The sequence below is a fragment of the Bombina bombina genome, chromosome 3, assembly GCF_027579735.1.
Source record: "Bombina bombina isolate aBomBom1 chromosome 3, aBomBom1.pri, whole genome shotgun sequence".
Taxonomy (NCBI): domain Eukaryota; kingdom Metazoa; phylum Chordata; class Amphibia; order Anura; family Bombinatoridae; genus Bombina; species Bombina bombina.
This window is the reverse complement of record NC_069501.1, coordinates 523,931,157-523,951,476: the sequence shown is the minus strand read 5'-3', so window position 1 is coordinate 523,951,476 and position 20,320 is coordinate 523,931,157. Positions and strand designations below refer to the sequence as shown.

The 20,320-nt window shown below is 34.1% G+C and overlaps 1 protein-coding gene across 1 annotated transcript; it reads right to left on the bottom strand.

Annotated features, from left to right (window-relative positions):
• Nucleotides 1–4,568: 4,568 nt before the first annotated feature.
• On the bottom strand, nucleotides 4,569–19,810 carry LOC128653566 (pancreatic secretory granule membrane major glycoprotein GP2-like). Its single transcript, XM_053706947.1, has 9 exons — nucleotides 19,659–19,810; nucleotides 17,771–17,872; nucleotides 15,858–16,078; nucleotides 13,364–13,518; nucleotides 12,369–12,614; nucleotides 11,391–11,547; nucleotides 7,847–7,910; nucleotides 6,298–6,330; nucleotides 4,569–5,478 (listed from the first exon to the last, which is right to left on the bottom strand). Exons 1-9 carry the CDS (start codon nucleotides 19,705–19,707, stop codon nucleotides 5,417–5,419), a joined length of 1,089 nt encoding a protein of 362 aa, XP_053562922.1. The 5' UTR covers nucleotides 19,708–19,810; the 3' UTR covers nucleotides 4,569–5,416.
• Between the last annotated feature and the right edge of the window lie 510 nt (nucleotides 19,811–20,320).

Here is a 20,320-nt window from a genome sequence, read left to right as displayed (position 1 = left end):
CGGATATAGCAGATGTGTGTGAATCCTGGTTGTTTTCAAGAGTTTCAACTCTGTGACCCATGTCCGCAATCTCCTTTTTGATGTCTGCTATTTCCTCTCTTATGCACTGCTTGACCTGAGAGATCATTGAGGAGAAGTCTTTTTTTGATGGAATTGTTTCAAACAGTGCTGTAGGGATAGTTATAGTCTCTGTGGTTTGTTCCACCTCAGAATCTGAAGTACTTTGGTATGATGCATCCTCTACTTGATCTGCTGCTGTTTTGCCTGGGGTTCTGGGCTCCAAGGATTTGAAAAAATTATTTACTGAAGGTGGTGGATCTTTTAGTTTCTTGTGTTGTTTTCCAGCTTTATTAATCTTCTTGGATGACATCTTTGCACTCATAGGAACTCTGTATCTCTGCTTTAGGTGCCCCAGTGTGGGGTGGGAGTTTCAATGGGTCTGGGGTTTTATGAGAGGCGAGTAGAGATTGATTGTTAAGTAAAAACTTTATGTGATTGTGTTGCTTGATGAGTATGCCCTTATGTTTTTAAATTTGTTTCTCTCATCAACCTCCCTGATCAATAATCTTGGTTGCTGCCAGAGAAGATTTAGAGGATTTTGAAATCTTTCATGTAGCAGTATGTAAGTCCTTCAAGTGCTATAAGCAATTTTTCATCTGCTTTGAGGCTGAAATCAGCATGGACACAACCGGCTGCACTATAAGGCTGACAAGCAATGCATTTATGTGATGAAAAGTGCTGTTGCTTATTAGGAGAGACTATAGATTATGACCTTATTTATAACACAGCACATCCATACACAGTGATGGGCCTAGTTAGCATTATTTATGCTTGTATAAGTGAGACATTTGGCCATTTTAAGTATAGCTTGTAAATTCCATTTATTTTTAAAATTATCTTTCTAATGGTATTATTCCATTTGTGAGGTATGTCGTGGCTGGTCTGAACCCCTGGGTCTGGATAATAGTGCTAACAGTTCTCAGATCGCGCCGTCAGCACTGTGTTGCTGACTCATGCAAATGGAGGCGCACTATACCAGTGCTTATATAGCTTCTGGTTGCGGTTAACAAAAAGACTGCTTATGGGTTGGAGGTATATGCGGTCTCAATCCAAACAGACTAACCTCTCATCGGAACAGAGATCTCCTCCTCAGGCGGTAAGTCTCGGCTTCTTCACCACACGATCGTTACGTGAGGAACTTTAGCTCAGGCTGCGGCCTATTGCGGCGTTCGCATCCCCCTCCGGTACTGTTTGATGGTCTCTATGCGGCCATCTAGATGGTTGTGTGGGTTGTAGGGATCCGGTTCTTATGTAGGCTCCCTGAGGAATTTGTCTCTTGTTTTAGAGCCACACTCTCGCAACTCCGTAGGCCATGTGGTCGGTGGAAGTCTGTGGAAGTACGCTGACCATCCGGTGTAGAGGGTGCTGCTTTCAAAATTCAAAATAGAGCTACAAATGTAGTAGGACTGATTTCCTCAATATCTCTTAACTTTTTTGGCTTCAGAGAGTTAACTGGCATATGCCAAAATCGTCCTCACACAGAAAGGGCTCAGGAGCTCTACAGAAAAGCAGCCATCTCCTAGGCTGGCTAGCTCCGCCCCCCCAATCTGGCTTTTTTATGTTTCTGTGTCAGCAGAGAGGTCCTCCTGGGTCTCCTACTATAGTATCCCTTTTCATTCAGATGGCGACGTATAGTGCGAGCTGACACATTTGTACCCTGTGCCGGAAGGTCAGCTTGAATTTGTCTGTAAGTTGATTGAGGTTCTTTATCCACCATTTGAACAATCTTTTGTTGCAATCTTAGATCAATTTTTCTCTTTCCTCCAAGTCCAGGGAGATTAGCTACAGTGCCATGGTCTGTAAACTTCTTGACATTGTTGTGCACAGTGGACACAGGAACATTAAGATCTCTGGAGATGGACTTGTAATCTTGAGATTGTCCATGCTTTTCCACATTTTTTGTTCTCAAATCCTCAGAAAATGATTTGCTGCTCTTTCTCTTCTCCATGCTCAGTGTGACACACAGAGATACACACAACAGAAAGGTTGAGTAAAATTTTCACCATTTTAACTGGTTGTCGGTCTGATTTCTATATTGTCAGCACCTGTTAATTGATACAGGTGAGTTTACTTACAAATTACAAGAGCATCACAAACTTGGAATGCAAATAATGTTGTTCAGTCCATTTTTGGAGTTTTGCATGGAATGTGTCAGATTTGGCTTTTTTCTCTCCACTTTTTTGTGTCATACCAATACAAACAAAATAAACATGAGAATGCCTAAACATTTGTAATTGCAACAATTTTCTGGGCGAAATGGTGCTTTATCTGACAGAAATGCAGAAATGCCAATATATTTGGCCATGACTGTATATATATATATATATATATATATATATATATATATATATATATATATACATATATATATATATATATATATATATATATATATATATATATATATATATATATATATATATATATATACATATATATATATATATATATATATATATATATATATATATATATATATATATATTATATATATATTGATATCTAGCTTTATTATATGCATCATTTTAATTTTTTTGGGAGTATCCTAGTTTCAAAAACAATTTCTTAATATTTCACATATATTGTTATAATCCCATGTTAACTCTGTATATTTGCATCATGTAGAGATTAAAGGGACAGTATACACTCATTTTCATATAACTGCATGTAATATACACTACTATAAAGAATAAGATGCACAGATACTGATATAAAAATCCAATATAAAATGGTTTAAAAACTTACTTGGAAGCTTTCAGTTTAGCTCTGTTGAAAAGGGAGTTGGAAAGCCCACTGCAAGTGGCAAATAAGACACTCCCCCCTCCCCCTTCTTTTGCATATGAAAAGACCCTTTACACAAACAGGAGCAAGCTGGAGAAGGAAGCTGACAGTATTCAAATAAAACTTTGGGGCTTGGTTAGGAGTCTGAAAATCAGAGCAATGTTATTTAAAAATAAGCAAAATTATAAATTTAAAAAAAAAAAAAACTTTATAGGCTTTATAAATAGATCATCTACAAAACATTTATGCAAATAAAAAATTAGTGTATAATGGCCCTTTAAAGGGACATTAAAATCAAAATTGAATTTACCATATATTAGCTATCTAGCTGGTTCATGAAATTAAATAATGGAAATATATATTGATGTTGTTTTCTTTTCATTAATCAATTTTAGAGAATTGCGCTTTGAGTTCAATAACTCTTATGGCATGACACGTGTACGGTGGCTAGCAATATTTTCAAGATATTCATCAAATCTAGTACATAAAAAATCATCAATAAACCCTTACCTGGTGCACAGAAATAAACTATCAAACACTTTCACAGACTAGTCCTAATTCCTGTATTAAGTTAAGCAGTGACCGGCCCATTTTGGCAACTGACACATTCTTTTTATATGCATACATGACAAAGTTCTTCCTGCCCCTACACATGTATATTGCAGTGGCAGACCTCTTCTTGTCTAAATTATGCACACAACAATCTTCTTGCCCTTTATAAACAGCACTGAATGACCTCCTCCTGCCCAATTACAAAATGCTATGATACAATCTTCTCACTCCCTGTCTTTCCTACACTCTCTTCTTTGTCCTCTGGCTACACTTACTGCTGAGCCCCCCAACTCTGTTGTTTCTAGAGTGCTGTAATAACAGTATGTGCTATGGTGCAACCAAAAAGTGGAGCTATATTACTGCATACTCTACTTTCTTGTAGACACGTATATGTATGAATCTCTATGTTAAAGCCCTTTGCAGCCTTTTTTTTTCTCCTGAAACTTCATATCTTTGAGCACTTATAACTTTTTTATGCAATAATTTTTAATCATTTTTTATTAGACAGTGTTATTATGAGTGCAAAGTATTTTTTATGTTTTGTGACACTTTGTTGTCTCGGATAACAGTTAACCACAGCTCTGAAGTTGCGATCCAACTCTAAACTGATGCTCTAGGCATGGTCCATATTGGCCTATTAAAGGATATGCTCCTGACATAGGAATGACTTTGGCTTTTAGACTCTGTACTTGATTCCCGTTTCTTGATCTCTCTTAAATTGTATAGATAATAATGAGTATTCTGAGATTGATATAATTTAACCAAACAAAGCTATAGGAATCCATTTAAGAAGGGCTTGACAAACAGGGCCGGACATCTTAGCTCCTGTCCGCCCACGATCCTGGCTAGTATGCAGCAATACTCTGCCCGCAGTTATAATTGCACAATTTGCCATGTGTGCATTGCCGAATGCAAGAAGCAGTGGTCTTTTTAATCGATTTCTTAGAACTGACATTTCTTTTAAGTTTATGTGACCAACATTCTTCAAGCTATAAAGCTATAAAGCATCATTTGTAAGCTGTCACTGAAGCTGGACCCTCTATTTCTTTAGCTTGTGTATATCACTGTATAATATTTAGAAGCATTTTGGATAAAATTTAAAAAATTATGAACCTGCTGTCTTTTAGTCTCAGTTTTCTCACTGGTGACAGGAACTTGTTAAATCTAGATGCTGCTAGTTGAAACAAATAATTTATTTTATCTTAAAGAATTATTTACAACAACAAAAAAGATTTAGTTGATAGATTTGGTTGGGGGAAGGAGAAAGACAGAGGGAAAGTATAGGAGAGGGAGAGAATGTAAGGATAACACCCTACATACATTTGTAACATAAAGTATAGTTAAGGATAAAGGTAAGGGAAAACGCAGAATCAGCCTCTTTGAACCCGGTTGTTGTGCATTTATGGCCTCATCTGCTCTGAAACAAAAAGTCCATTACAAGAGACAGAATTGTTATAAACTCTCCTGGTGTCCATTGTTACATTGATAAACTATCAGTAGGTATAATATGCCCAACTAGTCTGCAACAAGCCTTGTCTTCTGATCCCAGAGTGGGTATAAGCTGGTAGTTATAGGCCAGAGTCATCAATACTGGAAAGCTATTCAAGTTTTTGATTTTGCAGTTGCTGGCAAGTTTCCATAATTTTGGCATTTAATATCAGAATGTCCATGGAATTTAACAAAAATATTTCTTTATAGAATTAAGTTTAAACAAACATAACAATCCAAATGTCTTTTCTTACAGATAGGCACATTAATAATTGTTGAAGAACATGTTCAAGAGTTTTTTGTCTTCAGTGAGTAAAGAAACGTCTATTGTCCCAAATATAGCTTCAATTCTCATGAAGAAAAAATATCCCCAGTCTTGTTTAAAGACTTGATGAGGAGAAGTGAATATATATATTTTTTTTGCTCCTTGATAATAACCATCTCAGATGAAGAGATTATATGTGGTCCAGAATATTGTTTGGCAGTAGTCAATGCTTGTTAATACACAGCTCATCATACAGTGCATCAGTTCACCTCAGAAGAGTCTACTAGATATAAGTAGGATCAAAAAGCAGCCAAGCAAAGTCAAGAATCCAACTACAAAGGAAGATAAAAGACAAATTAGGAAACTTTATAAATAATGTTTTTTCTGATAATTATTGCTTTTGTTGGTCAAAACATATTAGGACTAACATATTGAGGAAGTGATATGATTGAATACAAACAAAGTCTGATAGATTAATTAAAGGGACATTCAAGTCTTTTGGACTTTATATATGAGCAGTTAAGCACAGGATCACAAAGTATCTGCACACAAAACAACAAAATATTTTATAAGCAATAAAGCTCTTGGGTATGTTAATCTTATTTTCTGTGCTGTGGTCAGTTAGGGTGAATTGTGAATCCTGCACTAAACAATTTTAAGAAAAAATAACAGTGATAAACTAGGCAGAATCAATCATCAACATAATCAATCATCACAAGGAAATCATTGTGCAGTGCCACCCCCTGTTCTTACAGCAACTTGTCAATCACCTCAAATGAGTACGTCTAGGGTGTTTGAATTCGCCACCTCTGAGGTGGCGGAGAAGTTAAGAAGGTGCACTTAAATGACCACCACTTCTTGACATGCGGTAAGCCTGCCATGAAAGGGATCCAAATTAGCTAAAGCTTGATAAATTAAACCCAAAGTGTATTTCAGTGACTAAGAGATAACATTGTATACAGACATAGTGACCATATTTGAGTGATCTTTGTTGAGTAAAATAATCATTAATTACACAATAAGAACATTCATTTTCTGAATAAAACAGCCTGTGTACATTAAATTATGTTTATCCATTCTGATCTTACAAGTCAAATTTGAGAGTGATATAATAAGGCTGTGTGCCGGGGGGGGGGGGGGGGGGAACATACCTTTATGGGATCCGGCACTGTTAAAACCATAATCTAAAAAAAGAGACATCAAAATGTAATTAATAATTATAAACAGAAATTCAGGATTAAGATAATAAGATTGAAGATAGACACAAATTAAATAGGAATTATGAAGTAAATCCCCATTTATCAGCAAATATAAAGAGACATTCAAATTTTATAAATTTTTTAGAATATAATAAAATGTAGAATGAGGAAGCAAAGTCAAGCATAATATTACACACAATGTATAAGAATAACTTATACAATATATGAGCACTAAACAATTTTAAGAAAAAATAACAGTGATAAACTAGGCAGAATCAATCATCAACATAATCAATCATCACAAGGAAATCATTGTGCAGTGCCACCCCCTGTTCTTACAGCAACTTGTCAATCACCTCAAATGAGTACGTCTAGGGTGTTTGAATTATTGGTGGCACATCAATAAATAACGTATAATTGAAAACTACACAGTGTTAAATGAGATCCCATAGGTACAATAATCCCTCATCGATTCTACTAAAAATATAGCCTGGAATATGGCAAATTTTGCACAGTTTTCCCTAATAACTGTACAAGTTATAGCAATCCATCTAATATTTCCCATAGACTATATGGGATGGGAAGGCTAGTGGCTTATTCACCAAGGTCTGGGGTTGGAGTTGTGGCAAACTGGGGTGTGGTCATGTCCTGTTGGGAGAAGAGTTGTGTGGGAGTGGGTGGAGTTGGGCAGGGAGTAGACAGATCAGGAGCATAACTTTAGAAAACAGGACTTTTCAAGTAGTGACAGTGGGCTCCAAAACGTTGACAAAGATATAGATAAGTTGGCAGCTCTTATATAGTCAGAAGGGATTCTAGACATTAGAAAATGAGGGAGCTAACAAGTTGGCATAAAGCTAAATATCATGGGTAGAAGGTATTGGTGACATGTTATTTTCTGTTATAATTTTCTTCTTTTTTTCTGTTTTATTTATTTATCTCTCCTTTTGCCTTCAACCCCTTCATGGTGGTGCTATAGTGTTCACATCGGAACAAAGTTCAGCTGTAAACACTATTAGTAAAAATGACGATTGGGTAATTTCAAGATTGGAATCAGATCACGGGGGACTGCCTGCACTGCTAGGCACGCTCCCCAGGCTTATACTTGCCTACGTCAAAGGGGGAAGCTGCAGGATGCCATATATAGTAGGAAGTTACATGCTGTTCTAACTGTGTTAAAGCCCAGCGTGGCTAGGAAGGCAAGGAACATTGTAACGGCGTAAATGGGTTGAGAATCTCTCTCATTGTCCCACTATACCAAAAAATCATGTAAACAAGGCGCTGTCTTTCAAATGTATATATATTTTTTTTACATGTCTGAGAATTAGTTGTGCAGCAAAAATAATTAGGAGTGCACAGGAGTACCCATATACTGTAGCATCTAGATTCACCAATGGTTTTAGTGTAATTGTTGCCAAAGTAACGTTGTATCCTATATATATGCTACAGTATCTTTTCAAACTTTAGCTACATATTAAAGTGATCAATCAGGGCACTGACTTACCATCTAATTTCAGTGATATTGACACTTGCCCAGAGCCATCCTTAGATGCTTTACCAGATAAACACTATAATAAAGAACAGACATCACTTATCTCCTCATTGAAATTACACAATAATATTTTAGGTAATGTTATTGATGGAGCTTTGCTGCAACAGATAATAAAGATACATTATAATAAAACTTTTTCTATTGTGCATATGAAAAAGCAGCTATTAAACATTTCAATTAGTAAAAATGCAGAGATAAAAGACAGAAATAGAGGCATACTAGTGGTAATACCTTATAATCAAGCTACTATGTAAATAAAAAATGTTGTAGAAAAGTGAACTTTCTTCTCATTAGGAATGAAGATATATAGTATACATCTAGTGAATATGCTCATATTAGAGAAAGAGAGTGATCCTGACTAAAGGAAAGTATTTGTTGTTTTATTTATATCAATTGTATGGACAGCGCTGTGGAATACGTTTGCGCTTTATAAATAAAGTATAATAATAATAATAAAAGAAATGCTTAAAAATCTTGAAAAAACACTAAGGTTTCTCTTATCAAATATTCTATTTCTATACCAGGGGGCTGCTTTGGAACTCCACCAGTGAGACTAGAAAGGTTCAAATCACCCCTTTTTTTTTCCTATGTTAAAATCTCGTTTTTAGAGATCAGTATGGGGACAAAAGGATCAAAAAGTAGGTACTAGTCCATTATCCAGTGGACTAATCCAAATGAGGATCCAGGAGAGTGGAAGATGCCTTCCTACTTTATTGGTTAACCCTACTTCAAGCTCTGCTGAACATTTAACTAACTGCATTTATAGACATCTATATTTTTTTAATTTAAAGTGACGGTAAATTAAAAATAAACTACAATCCTATTCTTAGTCTATATTATTTTTTATACCTTCATTCATCGTTTTTATTTTCAGATGCACTAAAGCAATACTTTAGCTCTGTTATTATTATATTTCTATCCCATTCCGGTCGTCCACAGCAAACCTATGTTTTTTTATTGATGTGACCTTTTTTTACCTTTAAACCAATAGGTAATCTAACCATACGGCACAAAAAAAAAAAAAAAAGAAAGAAAATTGCCACATGGCTTACTTATTGGTTTAGAGGATAAAATATCACCTCAAAAAAAAAAAAAAACCAACAACATAGTTTTGCTGTGGGCAGCCGAAATGGGCTATAGAAATATAATAATAACGGAGATTAAAGGGACACTGTAGCCAAAAAATTTCTTTCATGATTCAGATAGAGCATGTAATTGTAAGCAACTTTCTAATTTACTTCTATTATCAATTTTTCTTAATTCTCTTGCAATCTTTATTTGAAAAGAAGGCATCTCAGCTAAGGAGCCAGCAAATTGTGGGTTCAGAACCATGGACAGCACTTGTTTTAAGGTGCTGTCCAATCAGCAAGGACAACCCAGGTTGTTCACCTAAACTTACATTCTTGCTTTTCAAATAAACATAACAAGAAAATGAAGACAATTTGATAATAGGAGTAAATTAGAAAGTTGCTTAAAATTGCATGCTCTATCTGAATCACAAAATATTTTTTTTGGCTACAGTGTCCCTTTAAGTACTTTAGCGCATGTGAAAAAAAAATTATGAATGAAGGTATAAAAAACTAATAGAGATTAAGAATAGGATTGTAGTTTATTTTTAATTTACCACCACTTTCAGGTAGGCAGAACATATTAAGCAGTTTCTAATGTCTTAATCAATAACATGGATGGATGTCTGTTTATTTTTTATACACCATTCAATAGGTTCATTCTTTATCAATAAAGATCAGTTGTTATGATCTGAGCTTTATTTTTTAATATTGAGAAATATACTATGATTTCTGCATAAGTCTTAAAAACTCTGGAACGTTATCTCAATTCTTCTTGGAAAGCATAAAATGAGTTCTGGGTTATCTTAAAGGGACAGTTTACTCAAAAATGTTCTCCCCTTTAATTTGTTCCCAATGATCCACTTTACATGCTGGAGTGTATTAAATTGTTTACAAGTATTTCCATTACCCTTATATTGGCATTTGAATTAGTTTATTTAGCCTGTGGTATATCCACCCATCCTGAAAGTTTTTGGCCTCGAGGAAAAGCTGTGTTAACACAGCCTGCAGAAGAAATTACACTCGCAGTGGGTTATAGAAGAGATAAGATAATAAAATGTTAATTTTCCATTGTTCTCTCCTAGTATTGGTGATTGGTTTATGGACAGCTATAAGATAAAGAAGCAGGTATATGTACACAATGTGATAAAGCAATGAGATCTGATTATACCTACAAGCTCAACCCATTTTATTAGGTTGTGACTTCAAAACACAAAATCAGCTAATTCATATACACAAATAAACCTTAAAAAAAGCAAATTTCATACATTTTATACTCTGCAGCTGGTAAAAAAGTAATTGGAAACACATTAAGGGAAAAACAATTTTATAGTATACTGTCCCTTTAATACTATCATTGTATTGCCTTCTTTGGAAGCATAAAATGAGTTCTGGGTTATCTTAATACTATCATTGCATTGCATTCTTTGGAATGTAAAATAGTTTGCTAACATTATAAGGCCTACAAAATTAGTTAAAGGGACACAAAACTCAAAATCTTTCTGTCATGCAGCAGTTAAACAAGGTAGAAAGGGTTAAAGAGATTGTAATCTTGAGCTATCTGAAAAACAGCATATAATAAAGCATTATAAATACTGTAAATAAATAGGACCTTCATTCATCGTTAGTTGTTTTTCTTCCTAATAATAACGTTATGACCAATGTTCAGTGTAAATCCTAGTGTCCGTTAATCTGCCTGGCCCCGTATTATTATTATTATTATTTTTGTTATGAAAATTTTGGTGAAAACCTATTGAAAAACAGGCCGATAGGCACCCACAAGTGGAGCCAATGCTCCCCGTTGATCAATAGCGCATGTGCTAGTTAAATCCAAGCCTGACTGAAGACTTGGATGCCTACATAGAGAGCGGGTGGGACTGCTCTCTATGTCACAGAAAGTGGAAACCCAGAACTGGAAGGGGGCGGGGGAAGGAACGATAAATATAGGGAGATATGTATACTAGTCTGTGGTTGGCTGATGTCTGTCACATGACACAGAGAGGGCAAAAAATGAGACAAATAAATTTGTCAGAAAAATATCTACTACTTATTTGAAATTCAGAGTAGGTGTTAAGTTATTGTCTTTTTATTATGCGCTTATTAATTATGCAATTCTACTGCATTGAGTGATCCTTTAAATCCTTTCAAGCTCAGTATGAGAACAGCCGATTCTCAAAAATATAAAAGTGCCGTTGTAGACAAAGGATTATGTTTAATTCTCCTCACATAGTTCAGCAGCACTTTTTTTATAAAAATATTTTTTACTTTATTAAATATTAATTAAACACACAGTAACGTTTCCGGATTTCTTCCCTTTTTTCATGCTCAAAAAGGGAGGAAATCCTGAAACGTTGCTGTGATTTTAATCAATATTTTTTATTAAAAAGTTCTGTGGACATATGACTGTTGCATTAAATCCTTTCACTTACCCCAGTGCAGCCTTCAGATTTTTCACACAACCGAGTATTGCAGAACACGTACACTTCATTTTGATCCCGAAACTGAAATGAGCTGATCCTAATTCTGCTTTCTAGAGACTCTCCGTTCTTTTCTACCAAAGTTTCAACATCCTCATTAACTGCACATCTGTGAAGAGAAAAAACAGTTAGTTACATTTACATTTATGAAATTGATATAGTTTTGTACCTAACTCATACATTGCAAATATGTGTTTCATAATTACTGTAAACTTTACATTTCTTTGAAGTTACTGAAAATATATTTAAAAAAATTATACTTTAAAGGGACAGTAAAGTCAAAATTAAACTTTCATGATTTGGATAGAGCATTTAATGTTAAATAACTTTCCAATTTACTTCCGTTAACAAATTTGCTTCGTTTTCTTGGTATCTCTTATTGAAAAGTAAAACTAGGTAGGCTCATAAGTGTCTTTAGTTCTCTATGGCAGCAGTGTTTTGCAACACTGTATAATAAAGCTACAAATAATGTTGTGAAACACTGTTGCCTTAGGGTACTAATTACACTTGCACACTCCTGAGCTCTTACGAGTCTACCTAGTTTTACTCTTTAATAAAAGATACCAAGAGAACAAAGCAAATGTGATAGTTCTTTAAAATTGCATGCTCTATCTGAATCATGAAAGTTTAATTTTGTCTTTACTGTCACTTTAATTACTATAATTTTGGAAAAGACATGGAATGTATAAGGTACATCCCAAATAAAATGGTTTGCATTGTGTATTTTCATATTTTACCAGTATATTGCAGGATTACTAAAAGAAGCACCAATCATACAACTGATATAGCCTAGAAATAGAAATCCTGAAATCTTTTGGTGACAGCAATACATTAATTGCAAGGGCCCTATGCCTTTTTTTGATAATTTGATTAATTTAGATCTGTCATTACATAATTACATAAGTGGCAGGAGCAAGCGAAAAAACGTACCCGTCTTTAACTAATACTACAGCATTTGGATCATTGCGGTTATTGGTGGGAGTAGCCCAGCACTGCACAGTCCTTAATGCAAACGTATCTCCATCTGCTCCAGTAATGAATAAGCCCAGGTAAATGTAAGTTCCCACAACCACAGTATCAGCCTGTTCAAATGGAACGGTGTAGTCTGGATTCTTGTAAGCAGCAAAGGTAAGGGGATATGAGCCTTCTCCATTAGGTCCTGTGAGGTAGGTGATACTGTAAAAAAACAAAACAGATCAAGTATGTAAAAATAAATTAACCATAATATTTATTTAGGAAAAAGTAACTCAATTTACTGTCCAACACAGTTAAAGGGACAGTCTACACCAGAATTTTTATTGATTTAAAAGATAGATAATCCCTTTATTACCCATTTCCCAGTTTTGCATAACCAACACAGTTATAATAATATACTTTTAACCTCTGTGATTATCTTGTATCTAAGCCTCTGCAAACTGCCCCTTTTTCAGTTCTTTTGACAGACTTGCAGTCTAGCCAATCAGTGCCTGCTCCCAGATAACTTCTCGTGCATGAGCACAGTGTTATCTATATGAAATACGTGAACTAACACCCTCTAGTGGTGAAAACTGTTAAAATGCAATCTGAAAGAGGTGGGCTTCAAGGTCTAAGAAATTAGCATATGAACCTCCTAGGTTAAGCTTTCAACTAAGAATACCAAGAGAACAAAGCAAAATTGGTGATAAAAGTAAATTGGAAAATTGTTTAAAATGACATGCTCTATCTGAATCATAAAAGTTTATTTTGGCCTAGACTGTCCCTTTAAAAGGTAAATAAAATAAAAAAAATAGTTGTGACTTTTTTATTTTATACTGTTCAGAGGGAATCTCGTCAAAATCCATCTGCTTTTTGGGTTTAACAAGGAGAGTTATTCTATTTTTACCTAATGTACAGAACAGGGCTTACATCTATTATGACATAACCCAAAAAGTCCCTTTTGGTCTCACCTTATAATGGGCTTCAGGGTGACATTGAGACTGATCTGCATAGTCAGGTTATAAGAACAAGTAAAGTTCATTTCGACAGGATTTACAGTAAGAAGGCTCTTGTTCTGAATATTAATCTGAAGGGTGTTTGTATAACTGACTTTGACTGAATCGATCTGCAAAACGAGAGGATATTTGTCAATTAGAATATAAGACATAAAAAAGACAAAATACATACTTTTCTGTATTTCATTGTCACATAATATGTACTGTACACAAATTCATTGTTTTTATTTTAGTGCCATTACTCAAAATGACATTTGTAATCTAAATATCATTTTGGGGAAGAAAACAATTCCAGGAACATGTTAAAAATTACACGAAAGTGGTGCAGCATATATGCAAAAAATATATATACAGGTAGCCCTCAGTTTACGCCGGGGTTAGGTTCCAGAAGGAATGGTTGTAAATTGAAACCGTTGTAAATTGAAACCCAGTTTATAATGTAAGTCAATGGGAAGTGAGGGAGATAGGTTCCAGGCCCCTCTCAAAATTGTCATAAGTAACCCCTAATACATTATTTTTAAAGATTTGAAATGAAGACTTGAAATGCTAAACAGCATTATAAACCTAATAAAATAATCACACAACACAGACTTGCATTTTTCTGTAAACAGTTCTTTCTATGCATTCCAATCTGGACTGATTTATAGACAGGAAGATCTTGTTCCTTTGAAATCTGCTCGATAGCTCAGGTCTGGTTAAACTGATAAATTTCAGCTTGCTTGGCTTTGCTGCAAAACAAGCGGACAGCTCCACCTACTGGCTATTTTAATAAATGCACTGCTTCTCAATGCTTTTCAATAGCAGTCACATCACTGGAAAAAAAGGTTGTTATTCTGAAACGGTGTAAATTGAACCGTTGTAAAACGAGGGCCACCTGTATATAAAAAAAAAATCACATACACATGCCTACCTAAAAAAAGTTACATTTATTAACTCAAAATTATATCAAATGTCTAGCACCAAAAAACTTAATGAAAGCACACTGCATGGTGCTTTACCCCGAAATACAACAATAGAGTCCAAAGGAGCAGCACTTCAGCATAAAACTACAAAGATTTTTTGAAACATACAAGATAACAAAGAGATCAACAACGTTTCGGGTAATGACATCGTAATCATGATTAAATTGACTTGGTAAGTTGTTACTGTAAAATGTTTTCCCCTTTAAGGGACACTAAACCCATTTTTTTTTCTTTTATGATTCAGATAGAGCATGCAATTTTAAAGGGACACTCGAGTCAAAATAAACTTTTATGATTCAGATGGAGCATGCAGTTTTAAGACACTTTCCAATTTACTTCAATTTTCAAATTTTGAACAATCTTTTTATGTTCACACTTTCTGGGGAACAAGCTCCTACTGAGCATGAGCAAAAGCTCACGGGGTATATGTATACTAGTCTTTCATTGTCTGATGTCTGTTACGGGATACAGGGGGCTGGGAAAATGGGAGAAATATAAATTTGTCAGAAAAAAATCTACTGTTTAATTGAAATTCAGAGTAGGTGATATTGCCCTTTCTTTTTATTATGCACTTGTTAATTATGCAATTCTACTCCATTTATTGGTCCTTTAAGCAACTTTCTAATGTACTCCTATTATCAATTTTTCTTCCTTCTTGGTATCTTTATTTGAAAAAGCAGGAATGAAAGCTTAGGAGCTAACCCCTTTTTGGTTCAGCACCCTGGATAACGCTTGCTGATTGGTGGGTACATTTAGCCACCAATCAGCAAGCGGAACCCAGGTGATGAACCTAAAATGGGCTGGCTGCTAAGCTCTCCTTCCTGCTTTTCAAATAAAGATACAAAGAGAATGAAGAAAAAATAATAATAGGAGTAAATTAGAAAGTTGGTTAAAATTGGATGTTCTATCTGAATCATGAAAGAAAAAAAATTGGGTATAGCAGCCCTTTAAATGTGTTTCTAGTGATCATGATTAAAGTCTTGAGGACCAAAAAGTTGTTGATTTTTTTTTTTTATATTTTGGTAAGTTTCAATAAATACTGTACTTTGATACTAAAGCACTGCTGGCATTTTGTTACTTCAAAACACTTTCAGTAATCACATTCCATTGTAGATATTCTATAAGCAGCCATTATGGATGCTTGTCCCCTGACTAGCAAGGGAGTCACTTTATTTTGCTCTTTCAGTTTCAGAAAGTTTACTGTAGAATTGTGTGAGCTCACAGTAATACCCCAACAAGATTTTGTCAATAATCATGATGATTAGCTGTTTGTTTGCTTTTTTCACCATGTAGATGAATGAAGGGAAATTAACTGAATGGTAACTGCAGGTGAGTTATTCATACTTTTAAATAAAGAAAAATCAAGTTATATATAATTAAATATTCTTTTTCTACCAGTTAAATCAAGAATAATTAGTAATTTATGTTAAGTAGCATCTCCCTTTTAAGTTTAGGCTTACAGTTCATTCACATAATAAATGACTTACCGTCACCCTGTTCCCACACAATCCTGTCTGAGCTTGGACACTAAGACTTTGTGCACGTCCACTATTGATAACACTAGGGTAGGTGTTGTAGCATGCATTAGATGTGTTGGTTAAACGGAGGGTGCTGCTATTTAGACCAAAGTAATCCAGGAGACACTGACTGAGAGAGATCTCCATTATACCACCAGTACAGGTCAATGTGGGAATGAAGTCTGAAAGTGCTGAAGAGAAAGATTTTAATTAGATGGTCTGCACAATAAAAATGACAGATTCATACATTTGTATCTATCTATTTATCTATCATCTATCTATCTATCTATCTATCTATCTATCTATCTATCTATCTATCTATTGAACCATAAGCTTGGGGTTTGCTATTCAGCAGATACAAGGGAATCACTATTTTGACTGTATGATGTTTGCTGATGCTACACAGACCTGTACCCTTCAATGGTGTATTTTGACCTAGGCCTATGCCTAGGGCACCAAAATTTTAGGGTGGCACTACTTTAAGGTGTAGTTCTATAGTAAGATGCATTCCAACTCCTATTATTGCCAAATACTTTAGTTACTTATTTCAGTAGAAATCAGTTACCCTTGATAGTCTAGTGGGAGTACATCCCTGGCCTTGTATGATGAGAAATACATTAGGCAAACTTTAGTTACTTATTTCAGTACAAATGAATGACCCTTGATAGTGTAGTGGGAGTGCATCCCTTTTCTTGTATTATGACAAATACATGAGGCAAAAGTGTGCTAGAATTGTTGGGGAATGGGGGTTTGGGCACAGCATATTTTGGTAAGTGTCAAAATGCCAATAATGTAAAGGTTAAAGAGGGCCACAGCACAGCAAAACCTTGCACAGATTTATCAAGAATGGGTCTTCATTTTTATCATTTGGGGAATATCATTAGATTAAGCCTGATGAAACAGCCACCGTTTGGCTGAGAAATGCGTTGCTGATTTTATTTTATTTATTAAAGTACGTTTATTTCAACTTACCACTTGCTGTCAGTATACCATTTATTACCTTCACCATTTCATATGGTGCAAAAATCATTTTGGGACACAGTATCCAGATACATTCCACTGCTATAGGAGCTGTACCGGGGGCCAGTCTCCTGGATGACTGTTTGATTCCAGCCTGCACTATTTGCACCAAGAGGGGTGCTTATCCAAATGTGAGTGTAACATTTCTTGTACAGTTCTCACACAAGTACAAACAATACTGGGCTATGTGGCGCTTCTGTTTCCTTTCTTCTGCAGATTACTGATCCTTGGATCTTGGCCCTGATCCACCCACAGATAGCTGCCTGGACCTGGATTTCATCTAAACAATCTGTTTGTTTACAAAATACACTGATATACGGGACTTTTACTTATTTTCTATTTTTATGTATTTGTTCTTGTTTATATTGTTACATCTGCTTGATATACGGGACTTTATATTTTTATTTTCACCTTTATACTTATCTTTACTTAGATTTTTTTAATCCTTTCTTGTTTCCTATGCAATATTTTATTTATTTGTTATTAATATAGTGTTATCACTTTTATCCACTACACTCTCATACACAAATTGGTATATTTATCATATTGATCTAGGGTGCCCCCTATATATATATATATATATATATATATATATATATATATAGTATATAGTATATATATATATATATATATATATATATATATATATATATATATATATATATATATACACATTGTCTGGTTACAGTTGACAATTCCAAAGTCTTGGGACCTACACAGACCAGCTGTGTTGTAATACACCTTAGGAAAGAGTGGTAACACCCAAGGATCTCAGGCTTTTAAAATACCAAAACATCACCATAGAAATGAGAGAGATCAGTTTAATGAGCATGTAATGCAATAAAAGAATAAATAAATCTTACCTTTGTTCTTGTACAAAGTGGTGTTGCAGACGCATCCTGTCTTATTGGCAGCTTCAACACAATTTTCATTACTGTAACATGTAGGGTTGCACTCACTGGCAGCTGTAAGTAACACAGATTAATTAACGAGAGAAAACATTTAAATATGGCATTAATATCCCCTAGTAAGTGTCCTCTTTCTCTTATCTGTGAACTTGAAAACGTTTTATAATCTGTTACAGATGTATCTCATCACTAGCTAGGCTCCAACACGTTGAATCCTGTCTTATATTTCTCTCACTAGAATACAGTATGTTTCTGAGCCATGGAGGTACTTGACACCACTTTGTCCCTAATAGACGTTTTCCTTTAGTCATAAAATATGTCGAAGATATAGGAAACAGAAAAGTCTGATGTATGAATGTCTTTCTGGATCTCTACATTAGCATAGGTACATTATTGCAGTGTTGTGCGTCTTATATTGGTATTTGTGCAAATTATAAAAATTGTATATATACTGTATATATCTGATGCAAATGATAAAAATGGTATGTATACAGTATCTAGCTAAAACAAATGATAACAATGGCATATATATATATATATATATATATATATATATATATATATATATATATATATATATATTGTTATCGTGTTAGTCACATTCTGTGATTTTATTAATAAATAATAAAATCTAACAAAAGTGATATTTGTGAAGTCTGCAACAGGGTAGAATATTCTTGCTTGACCAAAAGGTGTGTTGATCAGTCATTTTAAGAAGGCCTTCTCTCCTTAAGAGAATGTTAAAGGACTAGGGATGGGCAAATGTTTCTAAAAATTCGAAATTTAAAACAAATTTTGATGCATTTGTTCGTTCTAATCAAATTTCAAATGTTTATATACCATTCTAACATTCTATTTTCGAAAATTTTGTTTTCGAATTTTTCAATAGCATTAGAAAATATTTGTTTGAATATTAATGCTTAGCTATGTATTTTATATTAGATTCGAATTTAAATGTAACATTCAAATTCGAAATAGTATTTCTAGTCTACAACTGTGTTTTATAAATGTAATATTCGAATTTGAATGTCACATTTGAATTTGAAATTGTAAAAATGTAATATTCTAATTTAAATGTCACATTCGAATTTGAATGCCACATTCGAATTTGAATGTAGCATTCAAATTCAAAAAAGTATTTCTAGTTGTCAACTGTGTTTTATAAAGGTAATATTCGTATTCGAATGTCACATTCGAAAACTGTAAATAACATTCGATAATAGAATTTGTATGAATATTCGTTCTTATCAACTTTCGATTATGTAAATCAAATTTCTACAATAACAACATAATAACTGATAAATACACAATAAAAAGACAATGTAATAGCACTTACTTTGAATTTGAAATGAACAGTAGAATATTTTCTGGCAAATTTCAAAGTTAATTCAATGTTCCCTCCCCATGTATCATGTGACAGCAATCAGCCAATCACAAAATGCATATATGTATATACCATGCACTTTTGCACGTGCCCAGTAGGAGCTGGAGCCTCAGAAAGTATATAAAAATAATGTGCACATTTTGATAATGTAAGTATATTGGAAAGTTGTTTTTTTGCATGCTTTGGGCTCCATGTACTACAAGGGGAGCGGACAAGATTCTTAACTCGAGAAGTTGTCTGCTCGCCTTCGCACAAATTTCAGTAGGCAAAATAAATAATTATTGTATGCTACAATGTTGTTTTATTTTCCTTAATTACAATTTTAATTTAGGCTACTTTCTATGTCTAATATCTTTTTAAATAGACAATTATTGGTTGTTTTCCAATAAGAACTAGGTTTGGAAATGTATTGTCTATCATAACACCACTTATGTAAATCTCAGTAAAATGATGACTTACCTGCAAAGTTCAGAAGAGCAGCTAGAATAATCACACAAATAGTGTTCATTTTCAGTTTTCTAGTATAAGCTTCTTAAAGCTGTTGTCCTATGAGTTTAGTGTGAGGAGAAGTTGAAATCCTCTTCTATTAATTCTGCTTTTATAGTAGGAAAAACAGAGCAGAGAAGAGGGGGAGGAGATAAAGAGAGGAGTGGTCAATAGCTGTAGGCTACAATCATTAATAATAACGTAAAATATGTAGAGTAATAGCCACAAGTGCATCATAGTTCATAAAGAATGTGCTTAGTTTTGGTTTGTCCTACTTCGTCAGATGACTTAAGAATGTATAATACAGTTTTGAAATTCTATGAATGCTAAAAATACGTATTTATTTTTCTCTGAGGGTGCAAGGCAGGGCTAGTTCAAAGATTTGGTTCCATTTGTCCATTTCACCATTAGTGCTTTTTAAACAAGTGTTTTAGATATGACAAAATAGTGTATCGGTTGCTATTCATATTTATGGTGGAGAATATATTTGCTATTAAAAATACAGTGTACTATAAAATAGTTTAACTCTTAATGTCTTTCCAATATCAGCTGCAGAGTATAAATTTATTGGTAATATCTTACTTAGGTTTAATTTTGTATATGAAATAGCTAATTTGTCTCTTTAAAACCAAAAT

Bases quoted from the DNA above. Each gene is read 5' to 3' on its own strand.
- LOC128653566 (XM_053706947.1), bottom strand. From the start codon at position 19,707: ATGAACACTATTTGTGTGATTATTCTAGCTGCTCTTCTGAACTTTGCA. The intron at 17,873-19,658 runs GTAAGTCATCAT...TGTTACTTACAG, and splicing joins TGCTCTTCTGAACTTTGCAG to CTGCCAGTGAGTGCAACCCT. The intron at 13,519-15,857 runs GTAAGTCATTTA...CTCGTTTTGCAG, and splicing joins TGTGTGGGAACAGGGTGACG to ATCGATTCAGTCAAAGTCAG.